This window comes from Bufo bufo, chromosome 2 (genome assembly GCF_905171765.1).
Source record: "Bufo bufo chromosome 2, aBufBuf1.1, whole genome shotgun sequence".
Classification (NCBI taxonomy): Eukaryota; Metazoa; Chordata; class Amphibia; order Anura; family Bufonidae; genus Bufo; species Bufo bufo.
In genome coordinates this window covers 770,826,016-770,838,100 of record NC_053390.1, presented here as the reverse complement: position 1 = coordinate 770,838,100, position 12,085 = coordinate 770,826,016, and the positions used below count along the sequence as shown (strand labels likewise).

Below are 12,085 nucleotides of genomic sequence, written 5' to 3'. Positions count from 1 at the left end.
ATCATCAGAAAATTATTATTTTTACTTTCTGAAGTTTTATTTTTTGTGACTATACCAATAAAACAATCTTCAAATCTTCCAGTTTTCACACTTTGGATAGGTCATGGATGCCAGATCTGTGGAGATCCAGCGCCTGACACCGCCGTCAATCAGCTGTTTTGTGAAGTCGCTGGAACGGAAGCTACAACATGGACTGAGCCAGAAGCAAAAGGCTCTGTCCACTATGTAGTGGTCGTGCCGGGGTGCTGTAGCTCAGTTCATATTCAAATGAGTGGGAGCTGAGCTGCACTAGACCAGCGCTGGAAACTAAATTGTGAACTGAGCTGTCCGCCCTCTGTATAGGTTCCGGCGTTAGTGCCTGCCCCAAACAGCGGATCGGTGGGGTTGCGGTGTCAGAGCCCCATAAAGCAAACATAGAAAAGGATTCTTTACGGTAAGAGCAGTGAGACTATGGAACTCTCTGCCTGAGGAGGTGGTGATGGTGAGTACAATAAAGGAATTCAAGAGGGGCCTGGATGTATTTCTGGAGTGTAATAATATTACAGGCTATAGCTACTAGAGAGGGGTCGTTGATCCAGGGAGTTATCTGATTGCATGATTGGAGTCGGGAAGGAATTTTTTCCCCCTTAAATGGGGTTGTCCAGGTTTAGAGATGAACCCGGACATACCCTTATTTTCACCCAGGCAGCCCCCCTGAGGCTAGCATCGGAGCATGGCGCTCCCTTGCCCTGCGCTAGATCGCGCAGAGCAAGGTCTCTTGTTTTTAATAACACATTGCCAGGCGGAAACTTAGCCGTTTTACTAAATCCCGCCCATCAGTGCCAATGACATCACCGGGCTTCCTGGCAACCCCATGGAGAGCCCAGTACGTCACCGGATCTCCGAAAAAAAATGCCTTTGCCCTCACTTTTTTTTTTTTGCCTTCCTCTGGATTAACTTGCAGGATGACAGGCCGAACTGGATGGACAAATGTATTTTTTCGGCCTTATATACTATGTTACTCTGCTGCACTGTCCATGTACTATCCAGACGCACATAGTCCTGAAGAAGTGTGTGTCTCCTATTTGTGTGCCCCAGGAAAGTTTTTCAACCATTTTGTCACCTAGACCCTGGATGCCGTGCTCAGCTCTTTCCATCAGTCATGTGAATGCACGACCACCATTCTAGTCAGTCTCCTCCTAGCCACTTATGGCTGACAGGAATGGGGAACATTAGTCTTCCATTCTGGTTACTGGTAGGAGTCCCTGTGCTCAGACCTCCATTGGATATATACATGGGAAAGGCGATACATGCTTTTAGGTTACAGATGGGCAAACTTTTTAAGATTCGTTAGTTTCAGATTCACCAAATTTTTTCACTAAATTTGGTTAGGACACAAATCCTTTCTACTTGAACCAAAGTGGGAGGGGGAGAGAGCCTAGTTCGCCACTCTGGGTTTCTCAGGAATATATATATATATATATATATATATATATATATATATATATATATATATTCGTGTTGGGAGGCACGGATTAAAGCCCGGACCCGGCTTGATAACGTGGAAAAAGGGAGATGAAATCCAGCTTCCCATAAAATTCCTTTATTCTTGTAGCGGTAAAAAAACATACATGGACACCACATATGGTGTCCATGTATGTTTTTTTACAGCTATAAGAATAAAGGAATTTTATGGGAAGCTGGATTTCATCTCATATATATATATATATATATATATATATATATATATACACATACATACCTGGGGAGTTACTACTCTTTCATTACAGAAAGTCTCTAGTACGGGGGGTCTCTCTCTGACTTATCTAAAATTAATCCCAAAATGGTAAAAATTGATTTGCTCATTCTAATATCTAACAAGCCCAAGTATTTAAGCAATTCATTTCAGACAAATAAAGAGACATCTGCAAATAAAAAACACATGTAGTCCAGTTTTCTTTTCAAAAGGATTTAACAAAAAAAGCTGAGTGTTTAACAGCAATATCATAACCTTCCAGTCATTGCTCAACCTACTTATGTAGCAAAACTAGGAAAATAACTAAGCCAGCCTCACACCTGCAACTAGCTTTTTCAGGACAAAAGCCCTCAGAGTAAAGCAGATAAAATCAGCTTTTCTAGTTGAGAAGCTTTTCTTTTTTTTTCTTTGAAGGGGGGGCTCTGGGTAGGTACTATTTCTATTATCAAGACTAGTATATATACGCGACATCTATTGTAGGTTAGGCAAAGTTCCTGTGGGTTTCTGGGAAAAGTATATGAACATTAGCACAACTTAGATATGCTGGGATCAGATAGGCTAAGGTACTCTAATTTGAACAGCTTTCCAAGAAACTCAGAGGAGCATTGCCTGGCCTACAATACTCCACTGACGTAATACGTATACTAGGTGCTCTCCATAATGAGAAAGTACTCACCAGACAACGCACATATATTGTCGAGAAACCCAGAGTAGCATACTAGTATCTCCCTCTGTCATTCATCCGAAACAAATCACAAAAAAAATTGGGATTGCCAGAACCTATTTGCACATCCTCATTTTGGATGGAATACCCTTTTAACTCTATTCACTTCTTGTTTTTGGAAGGCAGAAATTCAAGATTTTTTGTCAGCCCTATTAAAGGAATTTTACTGTTCACGTCTCGTTACATGAGCTGTAATACAAGGTTTGCATCCTTTTATAATAACTACAGTACATAGTGGCAATATGACTAAACATACAATGAAATAAAAGAATGGAAACATTGGTTTAAAGCTATTAAGCCAACATTTAATTTGTATCTGTTCTTTTACGGCTCTGTTCCACTACTTCCACAGCATCCTAGCGCTTTATGATTACACTCGGGGTGTAGGATCATTGTTAATTTCCTCTTTTACTTATTTCACTTATTTTTCTCCCACTTTCTCTCTCCAGGGGACGTGTGCTCTGAAAATTGTACCTGTGGTGTTGATTTCCCAAAAAATCCTCCACTAATTACTGAGATTTGCACATCTGACCCAAGCCACAATGCCTGGAAATGAGAAGCCGTCTCTCTGTAACAGCTGGGGATCTGCAAACAAGGCCGTTCGTAGTGCTGAACTGGAAAGCCAGGTCAAGACAGCTTTACTACATCTCTACATAAATCCAAATTATATTAATATTAAACCTTATTGCTCCTTAGAATGGGAGTCTTACTTTGCAACGTACATTGGATTTGCAATAAAGAAAAAGCGCTCAGGCATGCAACATCCTGGTCAGTGCATTTTATGCCTCTTTTCCTCTGTAAGGTATTTTACAAGCATTCTCCCCAAAACTAGTCTAGAAAGAAGAAAAGACTAATGTGCAATTAATATCTCTTTTGTGAGTATGTTGTTATAAAACTGGAGCTAAGTGGAGGAGAGTGAGTGGTTCTATTAATGCGCGGGTCGTAAAAGTGAGTTTATTAGGCAATCTCTTACAGAATTCTTAATGGTGGATATACAGGACATTTTATGAAAGTTTCATCTCATGAAGAAAAGAAGGTACTACACACAATGCTACAGAGAAGGTGCAAGAAACGGATTCTATAGACACAGGGGAGAAAAGAAAGGGAAAATAGAAAAGAATAAGCGACAATAACAGAGAAAAAAAAGTAATAAATGCAGGAAAGAACAGGAATGAAGAGGGAAGAAGAAAGGCAGAAAACAGTAACAGAAAGACATCCAGAAGCGTGGAAAGAGGGAAGGAAAATTGGGACAGAAGGAGAAAAAAATGAGTTTAAGAGAGTGCCATGGAAAAAGAAAGTGGAGAGAGAAAAATAAAGACAGTGAGAGAGAAAGAATAAAAAAGGGGGGAAAAGTTAGAAAGAAAGAGAGAGAAAGAGAGAGAAAGAAAGAAAAAAGAAGAGAGAAAAAGAAAGAAAAGAAGAGAGAAAAAGAAAGAAAAGAAGAGAGAAAAAGAAAGAAAAGAAGAGAGAAAAAGAAAGAAAAGAAGAGCGAAAAAGAAAGAAAAGAGAAAAAGGAAAGAAAAGAAGAGAGAAAGAAAGAACAAGAAAGAAAGAAAGAAAGAAAGAAAGAAAGAAAGGAGAGAAAGAAAGAAAAGAAAGAAAGAAAGGTGAGAAAGAAAGGAGAGAAAGAAAGAAAGAAAGAAAGAAAGAAAGAAAGAAAGAAAGAAAGAAAGAAAGAAAGAAAGAAAGAAAGGAGAGAAAGAAAGAAAGAAAGAAAGAAAGAAAGAAAGTATAAACATAAAAGATGAAAAAAAAGGGAACAAGAAATCACTAAGGAAAATAGAAAGACAGAGAGAAAAAGAAACGGTGAGGTGTAGCGAGAGGATAGATGGAGCACATAAGGAGATGGACAGCGTGGTCAGTAGACCGGTGTGATCAGAGCAGGGACTCTTCATTACAATACCTGGGTTCCATAAATATATTTATCCAGCATTTTGCCTCCTATCGTTTGTCCTCCAATGTCCCACACTTGAAGTGTAACATTTAAATTTCCTAAAATAAAAAATAAATAAATAAAACCGTCAGTGTGATATTTGCATTAATAATTACACAACTTTTTCAGAAATTAATCCTCCACGTTCTGACCTTTTTTATGTTAAAGAGGACCTTTCATGGTTTTGTATTAATTGCGATAAATACCTTTAGGCCCCTTTCACCCGAGTTATCCATGTGGGCGCATTGCGTGATGTGAACGCATTGCACCCGCACTGAATCAGGACCCATTCATTTCAATGGGTCTGTGTACATGAGCGTTTTTTTTCACGCATCACTGAGAATCACAGCATGTTCTATATTCTGCGTTTTTCACGCAGCCCTGACCCCATAGAAGTGAATGGGGCTCCAGTGAAAAACGCATTGCATCTGGAAGCAAGTGCGGATGAAATGCCTTTTTCACTGAAGGTTGTTAAGAGATGTTGTTTGTAAACCTTCAGGTTTTTTATCACGCGCGTGAAAAACGCATCAATGCGCATTGCACCCGCGCCGAAAAAACTGAACAACTGAACGCAAATCGTAGACAAAACTGACTGAACTTGCTTGCGAAATGGTGCCAGTTTTCCTGAACGCACCCTGAATGCATCCGTACCTAATCCGTATCATTTGTGTGCATAAGGCCTTACTTGGGGAATACCCCCCCGCTGATGTTGCCACCCTGCCTGATTTTTTTAAATATTGCTCCTGCGCCCCGCTAGGCCCCCGTAGTTTTCACGCTCAGTATGCTAATACTAAGCATCGGTACAGGGAGGAGGAGACGCCAGGGTTTCTCAATGGGCGTTTCCTTCTCCCTGGCGGTGACGCTCTCCGCTGTGATTGGATTGCGGCTCCTCCTCCCTGTACAGATGCTCAGTATAAACATACTGAGCGGGAAAACTGCACGGGGGGCACAGCAGGGCGTAGGAGCGATATTTGAAAAAAACAGGCAGGGTGGTAGCATCAGCTGGGGGTATCCCCCAAGTAAAGGTATTTATCGCAATTAATACAAAACCATGAAAGGTCCTCTTTAAAAGGGGTTGTCCAGCAAATTAAAATGTTTGAAAATAGGCTCAGATCGGTATAAAAATAATAACAAAAGAAGTCCCCGTACAGATCCCCAGCCACTCCCCTTCCAGTGCTTCTTGGTCCCCACTGGTCTCGGCTTCCTGTTCCCTTGACACACAGGAAATAACTGCTCAGCCAATCACTGCTTGAGCAGTCAATATGTGTACATCAAACGTGAGCAGCATCTCACCGGAAGGGGTGGCGGATGTGTAAGGGCAGTGTGACTTATTTTTTATTATTTCACACAATTCCAAGCTTGTTTTTTTCTATTAAGTTAATTTCAGACAACCCTTTTAGGCCTTAAATAAGGACATGTTACTGCAGTACAACATATTTTAGGATTTACAATGCTATTAGTAAATATTTGCCCCCTTCCAGATGACCTGCATATATGTCAAGTTGAATGGTCTCCCACCTGTACCAAAATGTACCATTAAAGGAAATGTGTCCCCAGAAATGTAATCTCCCAGGCAAAACCAGCACATCTCTTTTTTTTATCTCTTTATTTTCTGATTGCAGAGTTTTTATTCTATTTCCCGAACATTATTATGGGGGCGGCCATCTTGCCTGGGCTATTCTTAACAGCATTTACAAAGCATTAAAAAAAATTGCTTTACTGTAGCCCCAAGGTCCATAGATGCAATGGTCAGGAGAGGACCTCAGTGACTTCTATGGGAGAGTCTTCTAGGCCAGCTCTGTGACCTGTGCAGAGGTCATTGTACAAGGAAAGAATAGATAAGCTCTGACAATCATCTATCGTGAATGGTGGATCCTGTCTTATCTGTCATATCAACTCTGTGTGTACAGATTAGCAGATATCTACAGTAAAGTGATCTGTACAGACTAAGAAGTGGCGCCTAGTATTAGGGTTAGTAGCCAGTACAAAAACTGCAGGTTTTTATGGTTTTTGTTTAAATATAGATATCGACATGGAAAATTAAAAATAATATACCGTATATACTCGAGTATAAGACGAGTTTTTTGGCACATATTTTGTGCTCAAAAAGCCTCCTCGTCTTATACTCGAGCCTAGTCTAGCTCCGGTAATACAGGCAGTGCGGGGGGCGGCGCTCACTCACTGACGTCACGCGCATGCGCCGCCTAGTGGGAGAAGGCGCGTGACGTCAGTGAGTGAGCGCCGCTCCCGCACTGCCTGTATTACCGGAGCAAAGACAAAGTAAGAACACTGCATGTGAGCGTCGGGGAGGGGGATGTGGTGGATGGCACTGTAGGGGGATCTGTGGATGGCACTGTAGGGGGATCTGTGGATGGCACTGTAGGAGATCTGTGGATGGCCCTGTAGGGGGATCTGTGGATGGCACTGTAGGGGGATCTGTGGATGGCACTGTAGGGGGATCTGTGGATGGCACTGTAGGGGGATAGTGGATGGCACTGTAGGGGATCTGTGAATGGCACGGTAGGGAGATCTGTGGATGGCACTGTAGGGGGATCTGTGGATGGCACTGTAGGGGGATCTGTGGATGGCACTGTAGGGGGATCTGTGGATGGCACTGTAGGGGGATCTGTGAATGGCACGGTAGGGAGATCTGTGGATGGCACTGTAGGGGGATCTGTGGATGGCACTGTAGGGGGATCTGTGGATGGCACTGTAGGGGGGATCTGTGGATGGCACTGTAGGGGGATCTGTGGATGGCACTGTAGGGGATCTGTGGATGGCACTGTAGGGGGATCTGTGGATGCACTGTAGGGGGAATCTGTGGATGGCACTGTTTAGGGGGGAGATCTGTGGATGGCTCCCTGTATTTAATGCAGAGTGTGTGTGTATATAATGCACACACTCTGCATTAAATACAGGGAGTCACCCTCTTGCAGATGTGTGTATATAATGTAGAGTGTGTGCATTATATACACATACACTCTGCATTATAGCTGCATTTCCCACCCTAGTCTTATACTCGAGTCAATAATTTTTCCCATTTTTTTGGGGTAAAATTAGGGGCTCGGCTTATACTCGGGTCGGCTTATACTCGAGTATATACGGTAATCAAAAATGTAGGTCATTTTCTAGCTGCACACGCCTTTATTGTTTTTTTCCCCCCAAAAAAATGTCAAATTTGTTTATTGCAAAAAACACAGCAGCTAGATATTATATGATAGCCCATAGGAAATAATAAAACTCCCTACAAACACTGTGCTTCCCATAGACTTTTCTGGGGGGAAAAAACACAAGTAAAACGTTATGTGACTAAAACCATCATCCCCAAAAAATGCTTGTGAAAAAAAAAATGAATTTCATAACATTTTCAAAAGCCCCAAAAAAACATACAAAAAATGTGGTGGTTTTGCTGACTTTTGCTGGACTTTTTTCTTTGGAGGAGTCTGTAAGTCTATGAGCATTATTGGGAATTATGAAACACACCACAAACTTTTTTTAATTTTTTTTTACCCACATTTTTTGGGTCTATTTTTTTAATTTTTTTATTCAGCATGCTCTGGCTATACCATGATGTAAAAAAGATTCCAAAAAAAATTTGTGTGAAGAAGAAAGCCTAAATGAATGAGAAAAAAAAAAAAAAAAAAAATCAGAACTCATTTTAAATTATTGCTTTTATTTTGACCTAGGCTACACAGTAAGCATTACATTCTTACACAATGGATTCTCCAGTTTTCCAATCTTGATGACCTATCCTGAGGAGATGAATATTGGTTTGGCAGGGGTCCGACTCCAGGAACCACCACTGACCAGCTGTTTGAAGGGCCACATTGCTGGTTTGAGTGCGGCTTCCTCTTCAGTGCTACGGTCCTGCGCGCAGGTCGACATTGTTATGGCGGTAGTGTACAGTAATGACATCTTCTCCATCCCATCCCAGCGAGCGGTAGAAGAAGAAGCTGTAATCCACATTGCGCCGCCTCTACAATGCCAGCAGCGGCGTGCAGGTAAGTATAAAGTGCCAGTCCTGCTGGGACCTCAAGTGAAAAGGAAGTACAGATGAGAGCCCTAACAAGTCAGGATCTCATAGCGCTCTCTGGAGGACCAATGCCATCGGCTATCAATTATCAGAAAAACACAGAAGTGAAGACATTTTTTTTGGACCGAAAATCAAATCGGAACGGCGTGCATGAGACCTTAATCAAGAGTGATCATGCGCACAAAAGCCATGACAAAATCTGTGCCTACACCTAAATACGTATCGTATGCGCGTGGCGATGTAAATACCCCGACGCTTTACATAAAAACCCCGAAATACAGCGTGGATTTAGACTGCTGCAGTCAATCTATTCCAGCTGCCTCGCAGAAAATAGCCTTCTGGATGGCCATCGGAGAGAGTAGACTGAAGTTGTGATTGTGGACAGGGTACATTTGATTATTTGTATAAAGCCACCCTGAAATTCAGTCAGTAAACTCGTAAAATTATGCTAGGTTCTTTGGTTAACCTAAAATTTAAGTGCTGCATGGCCAAAATGTAAGTGAAAACACGCGCCTGCCCACTTCTAGCACGAAGGGCTTAAAATATCTCCTGCACAGTGGAGACCTTTCTGCTGGCCGGTGCCCACAAGCTTCCTGGAGGTATTTTGTCTGTGAAGAGAACAAATCTCTTTCTGCAGCCCCTGATTCAGCGGTGCACCGTACGAAGCCATAAAATGTGCACAGTGACTGCCTCTAGACTACACAGCCCGGCGGGTTACAGGCATTCCAGCACAGGACGGTATTTGCACTGTAATGGTCTCCAAAAATATTTCTGAGAGCCGCTGCACAATTAACGCTTCAGCGTCGGCGACATCCCTTCGGCAAAGCCTTGTAGGACCCTCCTGTGCTCCTGGATATGCCCAGCTCTTGGGTGGTGGTGGATTCAGAAAAGGACAACGGCTATTTCGGAGTTTGCCTAAAAGTTGTATAAAATATGAACTGTACAGAAAAATATAAAATTTCCAAAAATGATATGAATTACTATAGGTGTGCGGCATTCATTACCCATAAACCTAAGGAGGAAAAAAAAAAAAAAAAAGCAACCATCATTTTGACGGGATGCTCTAGTCTCATCAAATCCTCGCAAAACGGATAAAAGTGATAACATAATAATACAGGTGTAATATTAATCACAGATTCTCTTATTTCAGGTTAATAGGATTACATTTTACAATTTGAAATCATCCTTTTTTTTTTTCTCACTCTTAGGCCTCATGCACACGAGCGTATGTATTTTGCGGTCCGCCAAAAAATACGGATGACCGTCCGAGTGCATTCTGTATTTTGCGGAACGGAAACAGACGGACCCCTAATAAAACAGTCTTATCCTTGTCCGTAATTTGGACAATAATAGGACATGTTCTATTTTTTTGCGGAACGGAAATACGGACATACGGAAACGGAATGCACACGGAGTATAACTTCTTTTTTTTTTTGCAGACCCATTGAAATGAATGGTTCCGTATACGCAAAAAAAAAAAAAAAGGAGCGGACACGGAAAGAAAATAAGTCTTGTGTGCCTGAGCCCTTAGGCTCCATTCACACGTCCGCAAAAATGGAGTCCGCATCCATTTCGCAATTTTGCGGAAAGGAAGTGCGGACCCATTCATTTCTCTAAGGGAGACGGAATGGATGCGGACAGCACCACGTGTGCTGTCCGCATCCGCATTTGCGGTGCGCGGCACCCCGATCTTTAGGTCCGCAGCTCCGCAAAAAAAGATAGAGCATGTCCTATTCTTGTCCGCAGCTTGCGGACAAGAATAGGCATTTCTATGGGGGTGACGGTGGCTGGTGTGTTGCGGACCCGCAATTCGCGGGTCCGCAACACACCACGGACGTGTGAATGCAGCCTTAGGGGACATTTACTTATGTGAGTTGCATATTTACAGCAAATTCTGTGACTTTTTCTCCTTCGCGGAGTGGCGAGAAAGGGACGTGGTAAAGGCTAGGTCTGCCGCATTTATCTTTACTCACGCCAATTTTCCGTTGTGAATAAAAAAGGAGAAATCAATGCCATAGATTTCAGACTGTCGAGCGGCGAGCAGGAGGATGCGACAAATCGATGAGGCGTGCGTCTCTACATTCCTTTGTCACATACCCTGGCGGCGCAGGGGGAATCAAGACCGGATGGGGGGGGGGAGGGGAAGCCCAGTCTTGATAATTATCCCTAATAAAACAGAAAGTCAGTCCTGCGTCTCAACACGGACAGTTATTTGCGCTGCTGCTGGTCCCGGGTTCGTGTGGTAGGTTTCACACTGGCAAAGTCAAGTTCATAGGTTTTGGAACCGCGCTGCTGGGAGCTATGTATTCCGGTCACAGGTGGATGATACAAGGGTGTCAGCCCCTCTCCTCGACAACCAAAGGATATGGTCCTCCCAGACCTCCTCCTCTACAGGGTTTAAGGGGATAGGCAAGATAGTGAAGCACCCTTGAGAAAGTTGTTCTAAAAGGTTTTATTCTACTTACAACAGGTCAGTAGACAAAAGGCATAAAAATACAAGATGATCGTCACGTTCCTGCCCGACCCGGGTTTCGCTACCTCGCTTCTTCAAGGGCGATGACTGAGCATGCTCACAAACGAGCCCTATAAATAGCCCAGCCCTCTCATTATTATTCAAGAGGGTGTGGTTCCCATCCGTATAGGACATTTTCAAAATAACAGTTTTACAACATATAACATAAAATCACACTGATGCAATCATTTTTAAAATACAAACATAAGAATATAAAATTATACACGGGAGTGGATTGTTACTCCCTATTGCCAATTTGTGTAAAGACCCTTTCGGGTTACCGCTGTTCTCAATAGTCAATATATACATTCAGCCTCTTAATAAGAATCTATCCCCCACTTAATCCTCTCTTGTCCTAGGTGTATCCCAACTCAATTTATTATAGTAGTTCTATCCTCATATACATTCCATCCACTCCTCGGATATTATACCGGTATTCTCCACCTACTCCCGGAGCGTCATTCAGCTAATTTCCACTCCTCCTGGAACATCCCTCCACAGGACGCCATCCGATTCTGGGACGTCACACAGGTAATCTCCGCCCACTCTTAGAACGTCACTCAGGAGGGCGCCACCCACACCGGAGTCCGCGATCAGTCAGTTCCACAAAAAGATAGAACAAGTTCTATCTTTTTGCAGAGCAGAAGTACTGAACGGAACACCACAGAAGCACTCGGTAGTGCAAATCTGGAGATGCGGAACGGTCCGCATCTCCGGATTTGCAGACCCATTCAATTCAAGTCAATGGGTCTGCATTTGTGATGCGGAATGCACACGGAACGGTGCCTGTGCATTGCGGATCCGCATATGCATTCCGCAATACGGCAACGGGATACCTACGGTCATGTGAATAAGGCCTTAGAGTACTGTGTACAGTTCTGGGCTCCTGTGAACAAGGCAGACATAGCAGTGCTGGAGAGGGTCCAGAGGAGGGCAACTAAAGTAATAACTGGAATGGGGCAACTACAGTACCCTGAAAGATTATCAACATTAGGGTTATTCACTTTAGAAAAAAAGACGACTGAGGGGAGATCTAATAACTATGTATAAATATATCAGGGGTCAGTACAGAGATCTCTCCTATCATCTATTTATCCCCAGGACTGTGACTGTGACGAGGGGACATCCTCTGCGTCTGGAGGAAAGAA

The 12,085-nt window shown here is 42.9% G+C and overlaps 1 protein-coding gene across 3 annotated transcripts in view; it reads right to left on the bottom strand.

The window, feature by feature from the left end:
* Positions 1 to 12,085, bottom strand: part of RAB28 (RAB28, member RAS oncogene family) — a 171,344-nt gene that overhangs the window by 111,826 nt on the left and 47,433 nt on the right. For all 3 annotated transcript variants that reach the window (XM_040419096.1, XM_040419098.1, XM_040419097.1), the window contains exon 3: positions 4,363 to 4,451. In XM_040419096.1, the coding sequence (XP_040275030.1) occupies positions 4,363 to 4,451 (89 nt within the window). The remainder of the gene's footprint in view (positions 1 to 4,362; positions 4,452 to 12,085) is intronic.